The sequence below is a fragment of the Drosophila mauritiana genome, chromosome 3R (genome assembly GCF_004382145.1).
Source record: "Drosophila mauritiana strain mau12 chromosome 3R, ASM438214v1, whole genome shotgun sequence".
In the NCBI taxonomy this organism is placed as follows: Eukaryota; Metazoa; Arthropoda; class Insecta; order Diptera; family Drosophilidae; genus Drosophila; species Drosophila mauritiana.
This window is the reverse complement of record NC_046670.1, coordinates 10,043,072-10,058,031: the sequence shown is the minus strand read 5'-3', so window position 1 is coordinate 10,058,031 and position 14,960 is coordinate 10,043,072. Positions and strand designations below refer to the sequence as shown.

The 14,960-nt window shown below is 42.1% G+C and overlaps 1 protein-coding gene and 1 long non-coding RNA gene across 6 annotated transcripts in view; both read right to left on the bottom strand.

Annotated features, from left to right (window-relative positions):
- Positions 1–3,135: 3,135 nt before the first annotated feature.
- On the bottom strand, positions 3,136–9,640 carry LOC117142366 (homeobox protein abdominal-B). Of its 2 annotated transcripts, none has more exons than XM_033306294.1 (5): positions 7,712–9,640; positions 6,787–6,998; positions 6,501–6,699; positions 5,081–5,295; positions 3,136–5,024 (listed from the first exon to the last, which is right to left on the bottom strand). In XM_033306294.1, exons 1-5 carry the CDS (start codon positions 8,391–8,393, stop codon positions 4,833–4,835), a joined length of 1,500 nt encoding a protein of 499 aa, XP_033162185.1. In that variant the 5' UTR covers positions 8,394–9,640; the 3' UTR covers positions 3,136–4,832. The 2 variants fall into 2 exon arrangements, with proteins under 2 accessions (XP_033162185.1, XP_033162184.1); XM_033306293.1 differs by having other exon boundaries at positions 6,501–6,702; positions 7,712–9,638.
- Positions 9,641–11,237: 1,597 nt separating this feature from the next.
- Positions 11,238–14,960, bottom strand: part of LOC117142368 — a 36,174-nt gene continuing 32,451 nt past the window's right edge. For all 4 annotated transcript variants that reach the window (XR_004459557.1, XR_004459558.1, XR_004459556.1 and 1 more), the window contains exon 3: positions 11,238–11,327. This is a non-coding gene — a long non-coding RNA (uncharacterized LOC117142368). The remainder of the gene's footprint in view (positions 11,328–14,960) is intronic.

Here is a 14,960-nt window from a genome sequence, read left to right as displayed (position 1 = left end):
TATTGTCATTAGTTTTTTATACCCCTGCTGAGGGTTTAAGTTAGAAGTTTTCAACTGAATAAAGGAAACATTTGCGGCCATATAAAGTATATTAATTCTAGTATTAACAGCCGAATCCATATAGTCATGCCTGTCCTTCCGTCTTTTTCTTCTCACCCTAAACTCTTAGATTTAAAGCAATTTGAATTGAACTTTCCAATAGTATATGCAGTAAATACTTTTTATTCATAAGTCGGAAGATGGCAAATCGGACCACTATATAATATATAAATAAATGAAAGACATGTAAATTTGCTATTATTTATCTTGGTATAATTCGTTATCTGCAAATATAAGAGTTTAATTTTTACAAAATTTCCAATCTATGTACAAAAAATGAAAAGAAACAAAAGTTTTACAGATTTTGATTAAGCAGGAAAATATATTATTTCCACTTTAATTTTATCTGGATCATATTACATATTAATGACACATGAAAACTTGGAAAATTAATTGAAAATAATAAAACAAAACACAAGTATCGTCGAAGTTGTCTAACGCTATGTTTTTTCAGCATACTCCGATATAAGTTATTTTCTTAAACATACATATAATCACTTCAAGGGTATATAAGTATCGACTTGCTGAAGCTAACTCCTGTTTCCTTTATATATGAATAAAGAATATAAAGGTTAAAACTATTTTAACATGTCTAGAAATGAGTATCTTTTCAGAATTGGTTGAGTTCCTTTTCAAGTTGTCCAGATATATTTTAAAATTATGCTGCCGGTCTCGGAATAACTTTAATTATAATAATACTTAAAATTATAATTGGCTATATGTATCTTGAAGCTCGAAATGTAAATTAATAATTGAGCAATTTATTAAAGCTGTATTAATCAATGTGAGCCATAAGAATAATAATAAAATTAATAATAATATAATAAATACTGTTTTAGATTTGAAACAGTCAATTTATCGTTTTTAAAACATAGAGCACAATAATAATATAATAAATACTGTTTTAAATTTGAAACAGTCAATTTATCGTTTTTAACAGATAGAGCACAATAATGTTCCTATATTTAACAAGTTACTGTCTTTTCATTAATTTAAGCAACAGAGGAATATTTTTGATACAATTTAGTCGGCAAAATTTCAACGTTAGTGATTTCGGCGCAGGACCTTTTCTTTCTCCAACTGACCATTTTTGTGCGCAGTAGATAGACACCACAAATCCAGAGAGGTTCAATCGATTCATTTTAAAATTCTCACACAAATAAAACTACAATTTCGTTGCCGGAGGTGGGTTGCTTCATTGGACACAACCACCCACCGAACCCATCCCCAATTCCACCCATACGAACTCAACCCAGCAAAAGCTGTTCGATGGGTAAAAGCGTCCCCTTGTACATAACATAAAAAACGCATGAGACCGAACAGAACCGAGCCACTTTATCTCAGAATCAGAGAACGTTCGAGGAGGGGAAAATGGCAGTGTTTACATAGCAGGGTGCATTTTATGGTACATTCCTCCCCGAAGCCTCTAAGCTCAGCATCGATAAAAACTTATTTAAATTTATATAGGTATATACATCTGTTCTTTAGAAGGTACATACTCCATGTATCTATGTGTGCACTTATCGGGGTTTCCTTCTGACAACCCCTTGCCAGGGGTTGAATACCACTTGAACAAACATTAGATGGCGGGCATGCTTTTATGGCTCAAAGAGAAGGCAATTATCAGGAAAAATATTTCATTTTGATAATGAGTTGCTTTCAGATACAAACCGTTTACAAGAGTTTACATTAATTTGAAATTTAATTAAAATAGGTTTTCATGTTAGTCATATCTTTTAAATTAATTAAACAAAACCAATAAAAGACCCTTATAGCTTGATGTCACTTGCTTATCAAAAATATATGATAAGAATACCTTTTTGGTAAAAGTAAAATAAATGATCATAAATGCAGGACTCATATATTTTAAATGCAAATTGATAGCAAAGTTTTAAAAACCATTTTATGGTAATAGATCTGCCCCTTTCAACTTCAAATCAAACATGTTAAAAATGATTGCGAGATTTGACATAATCATAATTTCAATGATAACACTGAAATATCGATAAAAAACAAAACTTTTAGCCGTCATTTTTATCTACTTAAAAAGTATACCATTCTAAACATATAATTTTAATGGATTAATAATATTGATTTTCAAACATTAAGCAATTGTTTTAGTTTTAGCAGTTTATCTAAAAAAAAATTAAATTTCCTTTATTAATTTTAAGCAGCAGCATAAGTTAATAAACAATACCTTGCATCTCATTAAAAAATGATACAAAGCTTTCCCCAACTACACGTTCTCAACATAAAACTCTATTAATTTGCCTGAAAGTGATATACGATGCTCATTAACTGAACAACAAATCTTTTCCAACTTTCGAAAGTTCACCAAGCCTAGTCTGCCAATGCGCATTGTCATTAATTTAAATGAACGCAATTAATACAATGGTTGGGGGATATAACCGAAATTGCAATAGCGCAATGCCATTCGATTAATCATTTATAAAGATCACATTTTATGTGTGTTATTTTATGTGTAAAATTACCTACCAATAGACCATTGCAGAGAAGCCCAGTTATAGCTCTTTGGCATTAAGTAAAGTCCAGAAAAACACAGTTACATAATAATTTATTTAATCTTAAGACATATGCCGAAACAAGACTATTAATTCTAGTTTTAATTTATTTAAGCGCTGTATTACAATATCCGTGTAAAAATACTGTAACAAAAATCAGGAAACGCAATGAAAGGAAACAAAGATCGAAATGAAATAATTCAGAAAGTGTTCTGTATCAGATTTTAATATTTTTTCTGAGGAAATGGCGATTACGAGCTGATCCCCTACGAGTAAGTGCAGTACATACGTATTTTGCTTTACGTTTTGTACGAGTACGAGTATCTGGATGTCTATGAATAAATTCGATGGTGAGAGGTCGCTTGCGATGTGGTAACATCCTCCTCTTTGGTGTACTTACCGAAATAATGGATGAAAAAACGGAACAGATGTGGATAAACCAAAGAATATCGAAAATGGTGTTGTATGGAATGCGGCAAAAAAGAATACCGCGAAGTATTTGGGATATTTTGAATTGTGTGTATATTTTTGCACTTTTGCAACTTGTTGTATTTTATTCACAATAATTAACTTTTTAAAAAAGAGAATTGCTAACGCTAGATTAAAATTCACTAAACAAACTATAATCGAACATAATCATAAACATAACCGACTTTAGACTACAACTTATCGAGGGCTCGAAATAATAATAATACAAGAACATGAATAAAGCAGTGGGTGAAATCATTTCTTCATCAAGTATGTATAGGCTAATTATACACATATAATGATAGGCATAGGTGTAGGTATAGGTATAGGTTAGCATAATATAATATAATGCTCGGGGCAAAACATTAACAAAATCGATAATTACACAACACAACTAAACTTAGACTTAATATCAGGATCAAGCGGCGTCGATACACATGAAAATATATGTATGCATATGTACGATTACTATATGTACTATGTGTATGTTATATAAGTAGCTGTTACGGTATGCTAATTACTCCTCCCCGACATCTCCCCTCCATCGTTTTCACACTCGCTTACTTCTGTTAAGTGTGTATCTTTTAAGTTTTGTTGCTTTAGCTTTACGAGTAGTTTTGTTAAGTGTTTTCCTTGGTTTTAGAGTTAATTTAATTCGAAAGCGACTTCAACTATGGGGTAAACATGCACACACTCATTGAAATTTTTGCAACTTACAATTAACCATTTGCTAAAATCGAATCCGAGTTCATATTATACAAATATTGAATATCTCTGCGTGTACGCAATATACATATATCTGATGTAATTTATGTAGTTACCGAGTGCCCCCTTCGGCCGGAAATCAGCGCAATGTCTTAGTTTATATACAGGAACTTAGAAGGTATCAAAGGACACGACACGACGAACATTATACGACAAAATTTATCCTAGACTGCGGAGTGTGTCTTCTTGTTTGCGGAGCTGTGAGGGGTCCGAAAATTGTTAAACAATTTGTTTGTGTTTCAAGAACATTTATCTGGGTCTAAAATGTGTTCTGCTGCTCTGCCTAACTCAGCCGCCTTGTGGCCGCTCTTACATGGATAGGTATGGTAAAATCTACTACTCGAACGCGTGTATTCATAATTTATGCGGGGTTATATTCACTGACGTTTAAGTATATTCATATTCATAATTTATAGTTCGGAAAATTCATAGTGCTCGCCTAGGCTAATGAGAGCGTTGAGAGAAATACGTACATACATATATTTTCGTACAGTTGCGAATTTCAAGTGCATCTGCTACTGCTGCTGCCTACTCTTCATCTTAATCGTATCTATATTCAACTACCGAACTAAGCTGCATTATCGTGTTGGGGCTTGGATCTCTGGGATCCGTAGAACTGACTTAATCATAAACTGCATTTCCATCAACGTCGGTTGGTCACACATCAGCGACGCCTGCGCACTTCTGGGCAGCTGCTCATCCACATCCTGCTCCTCATTGTGGTCACATATTCCTATCCCGCATGCTAGAGATCTCTGGGTTTTGTACATTTAACCGACTGAACTCGGCCTGGCTGGAGTCACACTTCCAATCGCTGGACTAGCATGGAAAGTCCATGGCCAGCTCGTTCTTGATTAGATGATGGTGGTTCGGATCGGACATGGGGTTGGGATTCGAGCTGGGGTTACCCGAACTCGGATTGGCTAACTGCTAGTAGGTGGCAAAGCCCATGGCGCCAGCGCTGCTGTTTTCCAAGGGTCACTGGTGCATCTTGGCGGCATGGTGACCCATGTTCAGGCTAAGATTCAGGTGGTGGCCGCTGTGGTGCTGCTGGGTCGCCTGCGCGTGGTTGTGGTTGCTGCTCGAGTTGTTGTTGTTGTTCTGCTGATTGGCCTGGCGCTGAGAGTTCTTCTTGTTCTTCATGCGCCGATTCTGGAACCATATCTTGACCTGAAAGCAACGCCTGTTTAATGAATAAGTTCAAGCCAGTAGGTTTATGAACTCACCTGTCGCTCGGTCAGCTGCAAGTTTCTGGCCAATTCCCAGCGCTTTTGCTTGGAAACATACGCATTGAAAAGGAACTCCTTCTCCAGCTCCAGGGTCTGGAACTTTGAGTACGGCTTTCGCTTTTTCCGGACGGACACCTGACCGGTCCACTCGTGCAGTCCGGGATTGGGCGTGCAAGGACCCACCGCTCCCACGGACAATCCACCAGAGGCTCCTGAAAGCATCATCAAGTAATAGGGTTAAACTACATGCTTAACTTCATTAACAGAGAGTGCGGGTGGTCTGATGCTTTTGTTGTTCGGTGTTCGGTGCAATATCAGATCGTTAAGTTTATAGAGCAATTACGGAAATTGTTTAGCAATAAGCGTAATACGAAATTATTCAATTCCTCATTTATGGCCTCTTAATTGGTGCGGTACGGGAAGCATGAGTTTTCCGAATTGGCATGAGGCCCATATTCACACTCGAGTGGATAACACTAAATGAATACATTCGTTCCCGCTCATTGGCCGTCCAAATGAAGCAATTAAATTAATGTTGAAATAAAGTGACAAGTTGGATTTATTTTTATTTAAAAGCTAGTTTAGTACGAGTGCGGCCATCGATGACGAGCTTTTCGAATCTAATCTGATTTCTTTGATTAGACTTGGTAGCATTGAACAGTTAAGACAGTTAGGTCATATTGGAAATTAATTATCGAGCCTAAGAGACCTGAATTCCAATTTTAAAATTGACTGGCGAGGTCGCTTCACTGACATATTCCGCCATAATAACGAGTCTTTACTATGGGTACTATGGCCTGGGAATATATGAGTAGTTGACAGATACAATTCTGACAGCTGAAACACACCTGGTGATAAGACACAAACATAAACAGGCAACCCCGTAGAATGCACTTCCAATGACTTTCGCACCCACATAAAGGCGTAACGCTAGCCAAATATCGAGTATCGATTTATGGGCCGTTTTGCACTACGCTAATTGAACGACAAACTTGACGGTTTCGCAATTTGCTATTTCAACCGATACGACGACGAGAAGTCTAGTGCACATAGGAAAAATCAAATAATCTTGAACTTTATATTGTAAGATGCTTAATATTTAAGGGCTGTTTAAATAATTGGCTTGGCTTTGAAGAAAAAAAAAGTAATAGCACCATATAAAAAACACTTACAAATAATTATCGATTCATTGGAAAATTTGACAGCATATAAATATATATTTTATTTGATATTTAGGTGGAATTTGAACGCCACTTTTTAAACAGAATTTTTAAAAGTAATACTTATTCACTTGAATTTAATTTATATATTAATAACCCAAAATGTTTACTTCACTTTGCAAAATGCCCAAAATTGTTTCCAGTGTGCCTAACCTCGTTACCCCTAAGTGTGCCAACTCTGGCCTGGCTGGACTCACCTGAGCTGGAGTAGTTCTCGCTGGGATAGCCGCGCAGGCCGCCTGGCGAGGAGTAGGTGGGCGGCTCGTAGCTGGACGTCGATGTGCCCTCGACGGACTGTCGAGCGGCGGCGCTCACGTGGCGCTCCGCCTCGTTCATGTAGGCCGCCGCCGCCGCGGCAGAGGTGGTCTGATCGGGGCGGTAGTTGGGGCCCCAGTACTGCTGCGGGGGAGAAATAAGGTCGGGTTGGAACTGAGTTGCTTACGACCGTAGTGGGGGCGTGGGTGGCGCTCTGGCCATACTTACACCAACCGGAAACTGCGTTTCTGGGTAAGGGTAGGCGAACATGTGCTTGCGGTCGTAGTACCCGGAGCCGTAATGCTGGTTGAATCCCTCGTCGTTGTAGGCCCAGTGTGCCGTGTGCCGCTTGACCGCCGCCGAGGTGTCCGTCTCGAATCCCGGACCGGCCCGGATGGCGGGTATATGCAGTGGCGCTAATTGGATGGACATATTGATGTCTGAAAGTAAACGGTAGGCGCAGATTTGCTGCTGTTAATATTGGCACTAGGGCTGGTAAGTCTAATTTTAACGACTGTGTATGATTGCTCAAATCGACCTTCTTGATCATTTGGCATTTTATCACTTGGCGTGGCATTTGTGCCTATAACCCTTAGATTGTTTGTTAATGTCATGGATGTGGGTGCATTCACACCTCATCTATATATAAATCTGTATATTTGACACGTGTCGACAATTAAGGTATTAAAATGGCTCAATAACGATTTCGTTGCAAATCATCATTTAATTTTTTAAATACTTAAAAAAAACAAGATCATGCAGTTTTAAAGAACTTTAGTAAAACCACAAGCAATATTTTTAAAAAATTAAAGTTGTTACCGCCCTGCAATTATATAGTCTATAATGATAAAACAGACGCAAATTTTTTGAGTAAATAAATTAAATGCGTGACGATTCCTGGGAGAGTTCAAGAAAACCCTTATCAGCCTTGAAAAGCGTGCTGCAATCAGCACAACTGAAACGTTATTGCAACTGCGAAAAAAAAGAAGTGGAACGACCCCGTTCCCAATTTAACGTCCCCAATTTATTTCGAGAGTTTTCGAGTTTGCTAAATATTTTCCCAACGATCTTCGAAAGCCCATTTCCATTAGAGTTCCAATAAGGAATCTGCTGGTTTTCAACCCCAAGGAAATTTATATTTCTGTGACCTCACCTTCCTTCTGAGAACTAACACTGGAGGGAGAAACACTCGCCGTGGTCGGCGCAACGATCTGCGTCTGGCCAGGAGCAACTGCAGCATTCTGCTGTTGCTGCTGCTGCTGGAGATTCGAGGAGGCGCCACTGGCGACACTGTTCGGGGTTTGTTGCTGCGGCAGTTGCTGGTGGTGGGGCGATGTGAGATGTTGCTGCTGCTGTTGTTGGGCGGACGGTCCAGTGGGTGTTTGGGCGGGACTGAGGGCGCCGGCCACCGGTGTTGTCGCCAGCTGTTGTTGCTGCTGTTGCTGCTGCTGTTGGAGTTGCTGCTGCTGTTGCGGAGCGGGGAGATGTTGCTGCTGCACGGCGACAAGTGGCACAGGCGGAGGATCCTCGTACATAACCGCATGCGTGGGCGTGGAATGTGTGGTGGGAGTTGACTGCTGTTGCTGCTGCTGGAGCACCGAGGAGGGTGAGGAGGCGACGACTGCATGTTGCTGCTGCTGTTGCTGCTGCTGCAGGTGGGGATGCGCGCTGTGGTGATGGCTGGTGGTGTGGAGAGGCTGAGGCAGGTGGTGGTGCGCATGGTGATGCAGTTGCTGCAGATGCTGCTGCTGCTCCTGCAGATGCTGCTGCTCCTGCTGCTGCTGCTGTTGTTGCTGCTGCTGCTGTTGCTGCTGCTGCAGGTGGTGCTGCTGCATGACGGGCAGGGAGGGATGCGCCTGGGGATGCGGATGCGGGTGCGGGGCGGTGGGTACGTGGGTGTGGGTGTGTGTGTGATGCCCCCACCACGCCCCGGCAGCGGCGTGCGACCCGACTGCCGAGACATCGTGGGGGTCGTAGAGAGCGCACGCCAGCGGGATGGTTGGGGTTTGGGGGAGGGGTGGAATATTTACGGTTATCTTGGACGCGTTGCACTCGAACTGCGGCGGCGAGGGTAAAGGCGGTGCAGTGGGGTCGATCGCCTCGACCCACCGACCTTTCGCTGTCTTTTTTTCTCACTCCTGTGAGTGACGCCTTTCTAATTGTTTAAATCTCTTTATATTTTTCGCGTCTTAATAATTTGTATTTTTAATATTCAGAGCACCTTTACTCGAGTTCTGCCCCTTTTATTTGCGTACCGCACACGCACACAGACGTCCGTCAGCGGTCACACGCACACGCCGACTTACTCACACACGCACACTGCCTAAAGAGCGGGCGAAGAGAGTCACTTTGTTGTTGCACAGGGGATCGAATCAGCTTGGATTTCACAGGGTGTTTGCGGTCGTCAGCAACTCACGCAATATTTTCAAATTGGCTTTTTTCAGTTTTCATTCGGTCAATCCAATTTTCCAAAACTTTTCCAATTTTCCCTTTGTCAGTTAATATTTTCTTTTCACTTTTCTTTTTTTTTTTTTGGTTGGCGTTTGTTTTTGATTTTCTTCTCTCTTTTATAATTATCATAAATAGTTTATTATTTGTGGGGCCTGCAGTTGTTGTTGCTGCTGCTGGCGTTCGCTTTTTATGTTGCTGGTCATAAAATTTGATTTTACGACCAAAACAAACAATTAAAGGCAATGTTTGCAACAGTTAACAAAAATGTTATTATTTCTCCTCACAACGCCGGCGACACGATGTTTTGATTGTGATTTTTGTTTTTTGATTTAATTTTTTATACGACTCGAAAGCGTTTCTTCCTTCAGCTAAATTTTTCGAAAATGTTCAACTTGTATTTTTCGAACCGTTCGAACGGAACACTGCCAGCCGAATGTGAATGTGAATGGACGGCGAGTACGAAATCGCTCAAGTCCCAGTCCTCGACGAAGTTGCAGGGCCGCTTGCCTCGGCTGTTGTTGTAGTTGCTGTTGTTGCTGCTGGACGCCCGCGCGCCTTCCAACCGAACAGAGCGAAGCACAAATCTACACTGACGGCAGCAACGCACGGCGACAACATATCCACATCGCTGGCACGGCACACCGACAACACAAGACCAAGACCAGAACCAGAACCAGCACACGAACACAAACTCTAAGCGCAGCGGCGCCAGCCCGCTCCAGTGTGTGTGTGTGTGTGTGCGCCTCCCCGTCCGTGTGACTTGGAAGAGAGCGCGGACATGCGCATGTTGCACAAGCACAATGCAGATAGACGGTGGTGGTGGTTGATGTTAAGTTGATGGCAGTTGGTGCGGCTCTCTTGTGGCGCGTTATGCACACGTACACTGTATACAGCGTCTGTGTGGATCCCAGACTGCCAGCGAGTGTGCGTGTGTGAGTGGGGGGAGCCGAAGAGAGTTTTGGATGTTGCTGGGGGAAATAGCACTGTTTCAACTAGCGCCTTCAATGAGGTAAAGATGGTATCGCACTCCGACTGGGACTGGCTCTGGAATTCGCTGAGCTCAGCAGGTGCTCCAAGTCACAGGGGGTCATCGAGGGCGAAACACACACGCACAGTGTACGTGTGAAGGCCTCCGCTCTTCGACGAACAAAAAACGCTCTCTGACTCACCGCCCGCTCTTACTGCCCGTTTCTGGGGGCTGATTTGAATACTTAACACGCGCGCACCACAGCGCCATCTATGTCCGAGATTTCGGTGGAATGGGGGCGGGCAGGCGTGGTAGATGGCACCACATTGTGTGTAGTTAGTTGGCTTGTTGTTGGCGCTTTTTATCGATTACCACAACAGCACCAACATCCAGAAAAACTCACTGCATAAAGACCATAGATCCCGACCAATTATACGAGTCGTCAAGCATAGTGACTAATTAATGCTAATTAGCTAAACAAATACTTGCGTGCGCCAGTTCAGTCAGCAAATTATGACAGCCCAATTGTAAGGAAACCCCGGGTCTCTTTTCACCCCTATCTCAACTTTCTTTCTCCCTCTTGGCCTTTCTACAGATTCCCTCCCTTCCTGTCTCACTTCCAAAGGCAGTTGCCAAATTTTACGCTGCAATGGACAATTATGAGAATTTTATGGCAATTGCCATTGGAAGAAAAGCAAAGGCACGCAGTCGAGGCCAAGGAAATGTTAACAAATCGTAAAAAGGACGCGATGAGAACAACTCTCAACCCGTTTGACAGCAAAATGTACGTACAATCGCATAAAAATCCATACTTAGCAATTACAATAATGCATTTGAGCAGGGGCTTAGGAAAATGTCAGAAGTCATCGCGACTGGAGACGAATAATATTATTTCTTATGTGAAATCAGATGCAAGAACATTCATTTTTAATTTTATACATCACGCATTTAGTTGAAGACTCCAAATGCTTACATAATAAATATGATCTTATAAACCTTATAAAAACTTCAAGGACTCTTTACCTACTTAGAATAATACAAAAATTGTAATTAGCTACCGCAATCAATTTCCAAAAAGTGCTTTATAATTATTAGTTGCATTTTATACGCCTTAATCTTAAATCTTTATATACTTATCTGGCTTAAACAGGACTAATTATAATGTTAGCTTACCTGTGGGATGGGAACTGACGCTGGAGGGAGAGATGCTCGCCGCTGTCGGCGCAACGAGGTGGTTTTGGCCGGACGCCACCGCTGAGATTTGTTGCTGGGGTGGTGCTTGGTGGGTCTGCACCGCTGCTGAATGGGGATGGATCTACTCCACCGGTCTGCTCACTTCCAGTGACGCGTACTGCAAAAAAAAAGATGCGGAAACTTGGTAAGTAAACCACAGCAAGGGCCATCAATAAGGGCCTGCTGCAACCAGGCGCCACTCATCATAGCTGGCCATTTTCCCTGGCCTGCAAGGAAAAAAGTAAGAAGAGCCTAAAGATGCCGTCTTTATGGCCGGCGCAAACGTCTTGTTTGCATTTGACACCGCGCAGGTAATAATGCGAGGCTAAACTGGCAGCCAACCAGGGACGAGGGCAGTGGTAATAGGACGCAGGATGAAGGATGAAGGACGCCGCGATTTCCCGCAGGGACAGGGCCTCAAGCCGGTGCGGAAGTGAGCGCCGGCTCCGGATGAGAAAAGGGAAAGGAAATGGGAATGGGAACGAGAGTCAAAGTCGGATTCGGAGTCGGAGTCAGTAAGACAAGGAGACACGCAGACAGCAGCGACAGACAGCCGTCAAACACGTCGTAAAATTTGTTTCTCGTTTCGCATTTGCATTGTGCAACACTCACAGATACACACTTGGATCTCCCAAAGGCGGTGTCAGGGTCAAAGTCAACTCCTGCCCTTCGACTGTCTGTACTTTCATGCCCAACTGCACTCCACTCGACTGCACCCCACGCCACACCAATCCGGAGGAACTGGCTCCATGTGTCCCTCAAGAGTTTCGCTTTCGCTTTGATCGCACTCAGCTCTCTCGTAAAATCATTTGACTGCAGTTCCTGGACGAGGAAAAAGGGAAATGGAAAATGGGAAACACAAACGACTTGTCCGGAATGAAGAGGCTCCAGTGTCTATAGTTTCCATGCATATTTTCTTCCTATAGAGGCAAATGCTATTGCAATTAGAACTAGACTTTGAGAGCATTAAGTATATTTAGATCTGAGTTGCATTCGATTTTGTTTACAAGATATGAACACAATTAGTTCTTAATAGAACAATATTGCCTTTCTTCGTGACAATACAAAATGAAGACTGGTTACTAAAATATTAAAAAGCACAATGACGTCTTCCTGCTCCAATTCCCAATCCACATTATCGTGGGAAGATCGGTTCGGTGGGTGTCACATTTATAATGAATAATTTGTATTATTGTCACCAACAATAAAGCCTTTCATTGGCCTCTCCCCTCCTCTCCTTCCTTTTGGAAGAAATAGGGCTATAGCTATAAAAAGAATTTCTTCCATTTTTAACGATTCCCCAATTTGAATAAGTTAATTAACAAAATTAATATTCAAATGGGTTTATGGCCGAAATGGCGGCTTATGGCTTCATTATGTGTGTGCCGCTCGGTCCCAGAGTCGGGCTAAAATTTAAATTCGGACAACAATAAACCTACCACAAAATATATATAATCGTCTTGGACAAATTCACATGCAATATATCCTAAGAAAGAATCGAGACAATATGGTTAGAGGGAAGTTCATTGGCCAGTCGCCATAAAAAAAATTTCGGTTGTTTGTGCGCTGAGTTTTTTAGGTTCTCGGATTCTCGGGTTCTCCGGCCGGAGATGCTGCGTCCGAATTAAATGAAATGAAATAAAATTAAATTCATGTTATCCAATTAGACACAGGGGTCCCGCACCACGATCGTTAATGATCTTTCTCCCAGCTAATTATGATACGTCTCGGCCAGCTCACGGCACCTTTAATGGCCCCGAATCTCTTTATTCTCGGAACCCTTTTTTCGCTGGACCCGCACCGTTTTCCCTGTAAGCCAGGCAGCCAGCAACCGGAGACGAATCACAGATATACGCGGCCCGATTCCGATTCTAAGTAAACTGAAAAACTAAGCTCGGATTGGATCGAGGCTCTGGCGGTGGCTATGAGGTGACTTAGCGGCATTTGTGACTTTTCCAAACAAGTTTTTCTCATTCCTGTTTGCGTTTGATCGTGAAAACGTGTTCTGGGGGATTCTTACGAAAACAGAAACAGCAAGAAGAACCAGCCAGAAATTGGGCAACAGAACAGCCGACAGAATCATCCGAGCGAGAAATACAACAGATACAAGAGATACAAGATACGAGATACACACACAGCGAACTCATCCCATCCCGGGCCATAATTAGAACAAAGAGCGGACGGAGCATGGAGGGGCTGAAAAATGAAATATCGTGCTGACAGCTTCCAAGCGAGACATTTTGTGGAAAGTCGTCAGGGGCAGCCATGTATCTGTAGCTGTATCTGTATCTTTTTCTGAATCTGTATCTGAATCCCTAAGATGTGTGTCGGCTGCTCTCATTCCCAACATGGCCACCGCCCCTTGCCCCTTTGGAATTTGTTTACCCAGCGTTTCCATTTTTGTATTTTTTTTTGTTTTTGGCAATATCCCTTTGGGACGCATCCATTGTTGGTGCAATTTATGATCGGGAATTGCTTTGTTTAATTATGTACACAAAATGTCATTGCTCTTTGTCTGGCGCAAAAGTAATTGACGGTACTGGCACATTGTACAGTTTAATGCCCAACTGTTTGTAGAACATCTAAGATGTGCCATAAATATGTCATCGGGCTGAGTATAAAATAATAGAAATAGCTTTCAAGATTTTAACTTAAATCTTTGTTGTCTGGCGCGTGTTTCTGCTTAAAAGCTTCTTTAAAATTCTCACAAAAAGGTTGATCAACCTGGCCGCCACCCTTAAGCACTTTTTAAAAGGGTTAAAGAGGGCCAACCTTTTTCATTGGGGTATCAATTACAGGAGCACTAATTGAGACCTCCCAGTTAAATGACAAAATGTGGAAGCCACAATTAGCCATGATACCCCTAAATGGCCGTTTATCGTATCTGGCATTCATATAAGTTTAAGCACCTGAGAAAGTGCCGTGTCTGTACTTGAGCCATATTTTAGTACATTAAATCTAACTAGTTAACTGCCTTTTATTGCCAGCAAAGCGTTTTACGACAGACATATACGGAGCGAAAGAGAACGAGACAGCGACAGAGCGCGCGGGCCACAACTCTTTGGCAAGTGAAATTGTATGTAGATTGCATTATATATTGCAATAAAAATAAAAGTAAACACCCCTAAAATTAAAACAACACTTTTGGCCACTTTATGGTGGGTAACCATAGTCAGCGGTGGTTTTCAGTCTGAGTGGATCGTAGTGGAGCATGCAAGTGGCTCCGAGTGGTTTTATGTTCGGAATTAAGTCGACGGAAAGTTGAAATACCCGTGTCAGGCGTTTGACTTCTGTCTGCTTACTGTTTCAGTTGTTTTTTTTTTTTTTGGCTTTTGCAGTCACATAAACGGCGCTGGATAGCTCCTTAAAATCGGGCATTACTTTCACCTTCTTTGGCAGACAAATCCACTCCTCCAGCGACAGGCGACGACCTTGGGGCAACTCATAAATTTAATTACAAAGGGCCGTGTGGCCTGCGACAGTGGGGGCCATAAAAATAGACACATTTGCAGTCGAATTGCTGCCTTGCCGCTTCCGTTCAATTCAAATTCCACTCAGTAGCCACTCAGTTGGCTAAAATCGACGGCCATAAAGTGGCCAGCTCCTCTGAACTTGAACCACATATGCGAGCGATGACTTTTTTAATGGCACTTATTGCGCAAAGGTTCTCGTGCATCTTTGGTTGGTGGATGAACTCCCCAAAAATCCTGATTGATCCTTAACCCATTGATGCAGCCGGTCAATCGGGCAG

Coding starts and splice junctions, on each gene's coding strand:
- LOC117142366 (XM_033306293.1), bottom strand. CDS start 8,393: ATGCAGCAGCACCACCTGCAGCAGCAGCAACAGCAGCAGCAGCAACAA. Junction 6,703..6,786: donor AAACGCAGTTTCCGGTTGGT/GTAAGTATGGCC, acceptor TCTCCCCCGCAG/CAGTACTGGGGCCCCAACTA. Junction 5,025..5,080: donor TGCAGCTGACCGAGCGACAG/GTGAGTTCATAA, acceptor CGTTGCTTTCAG/GTCAAGATATGGTTCCAGAA.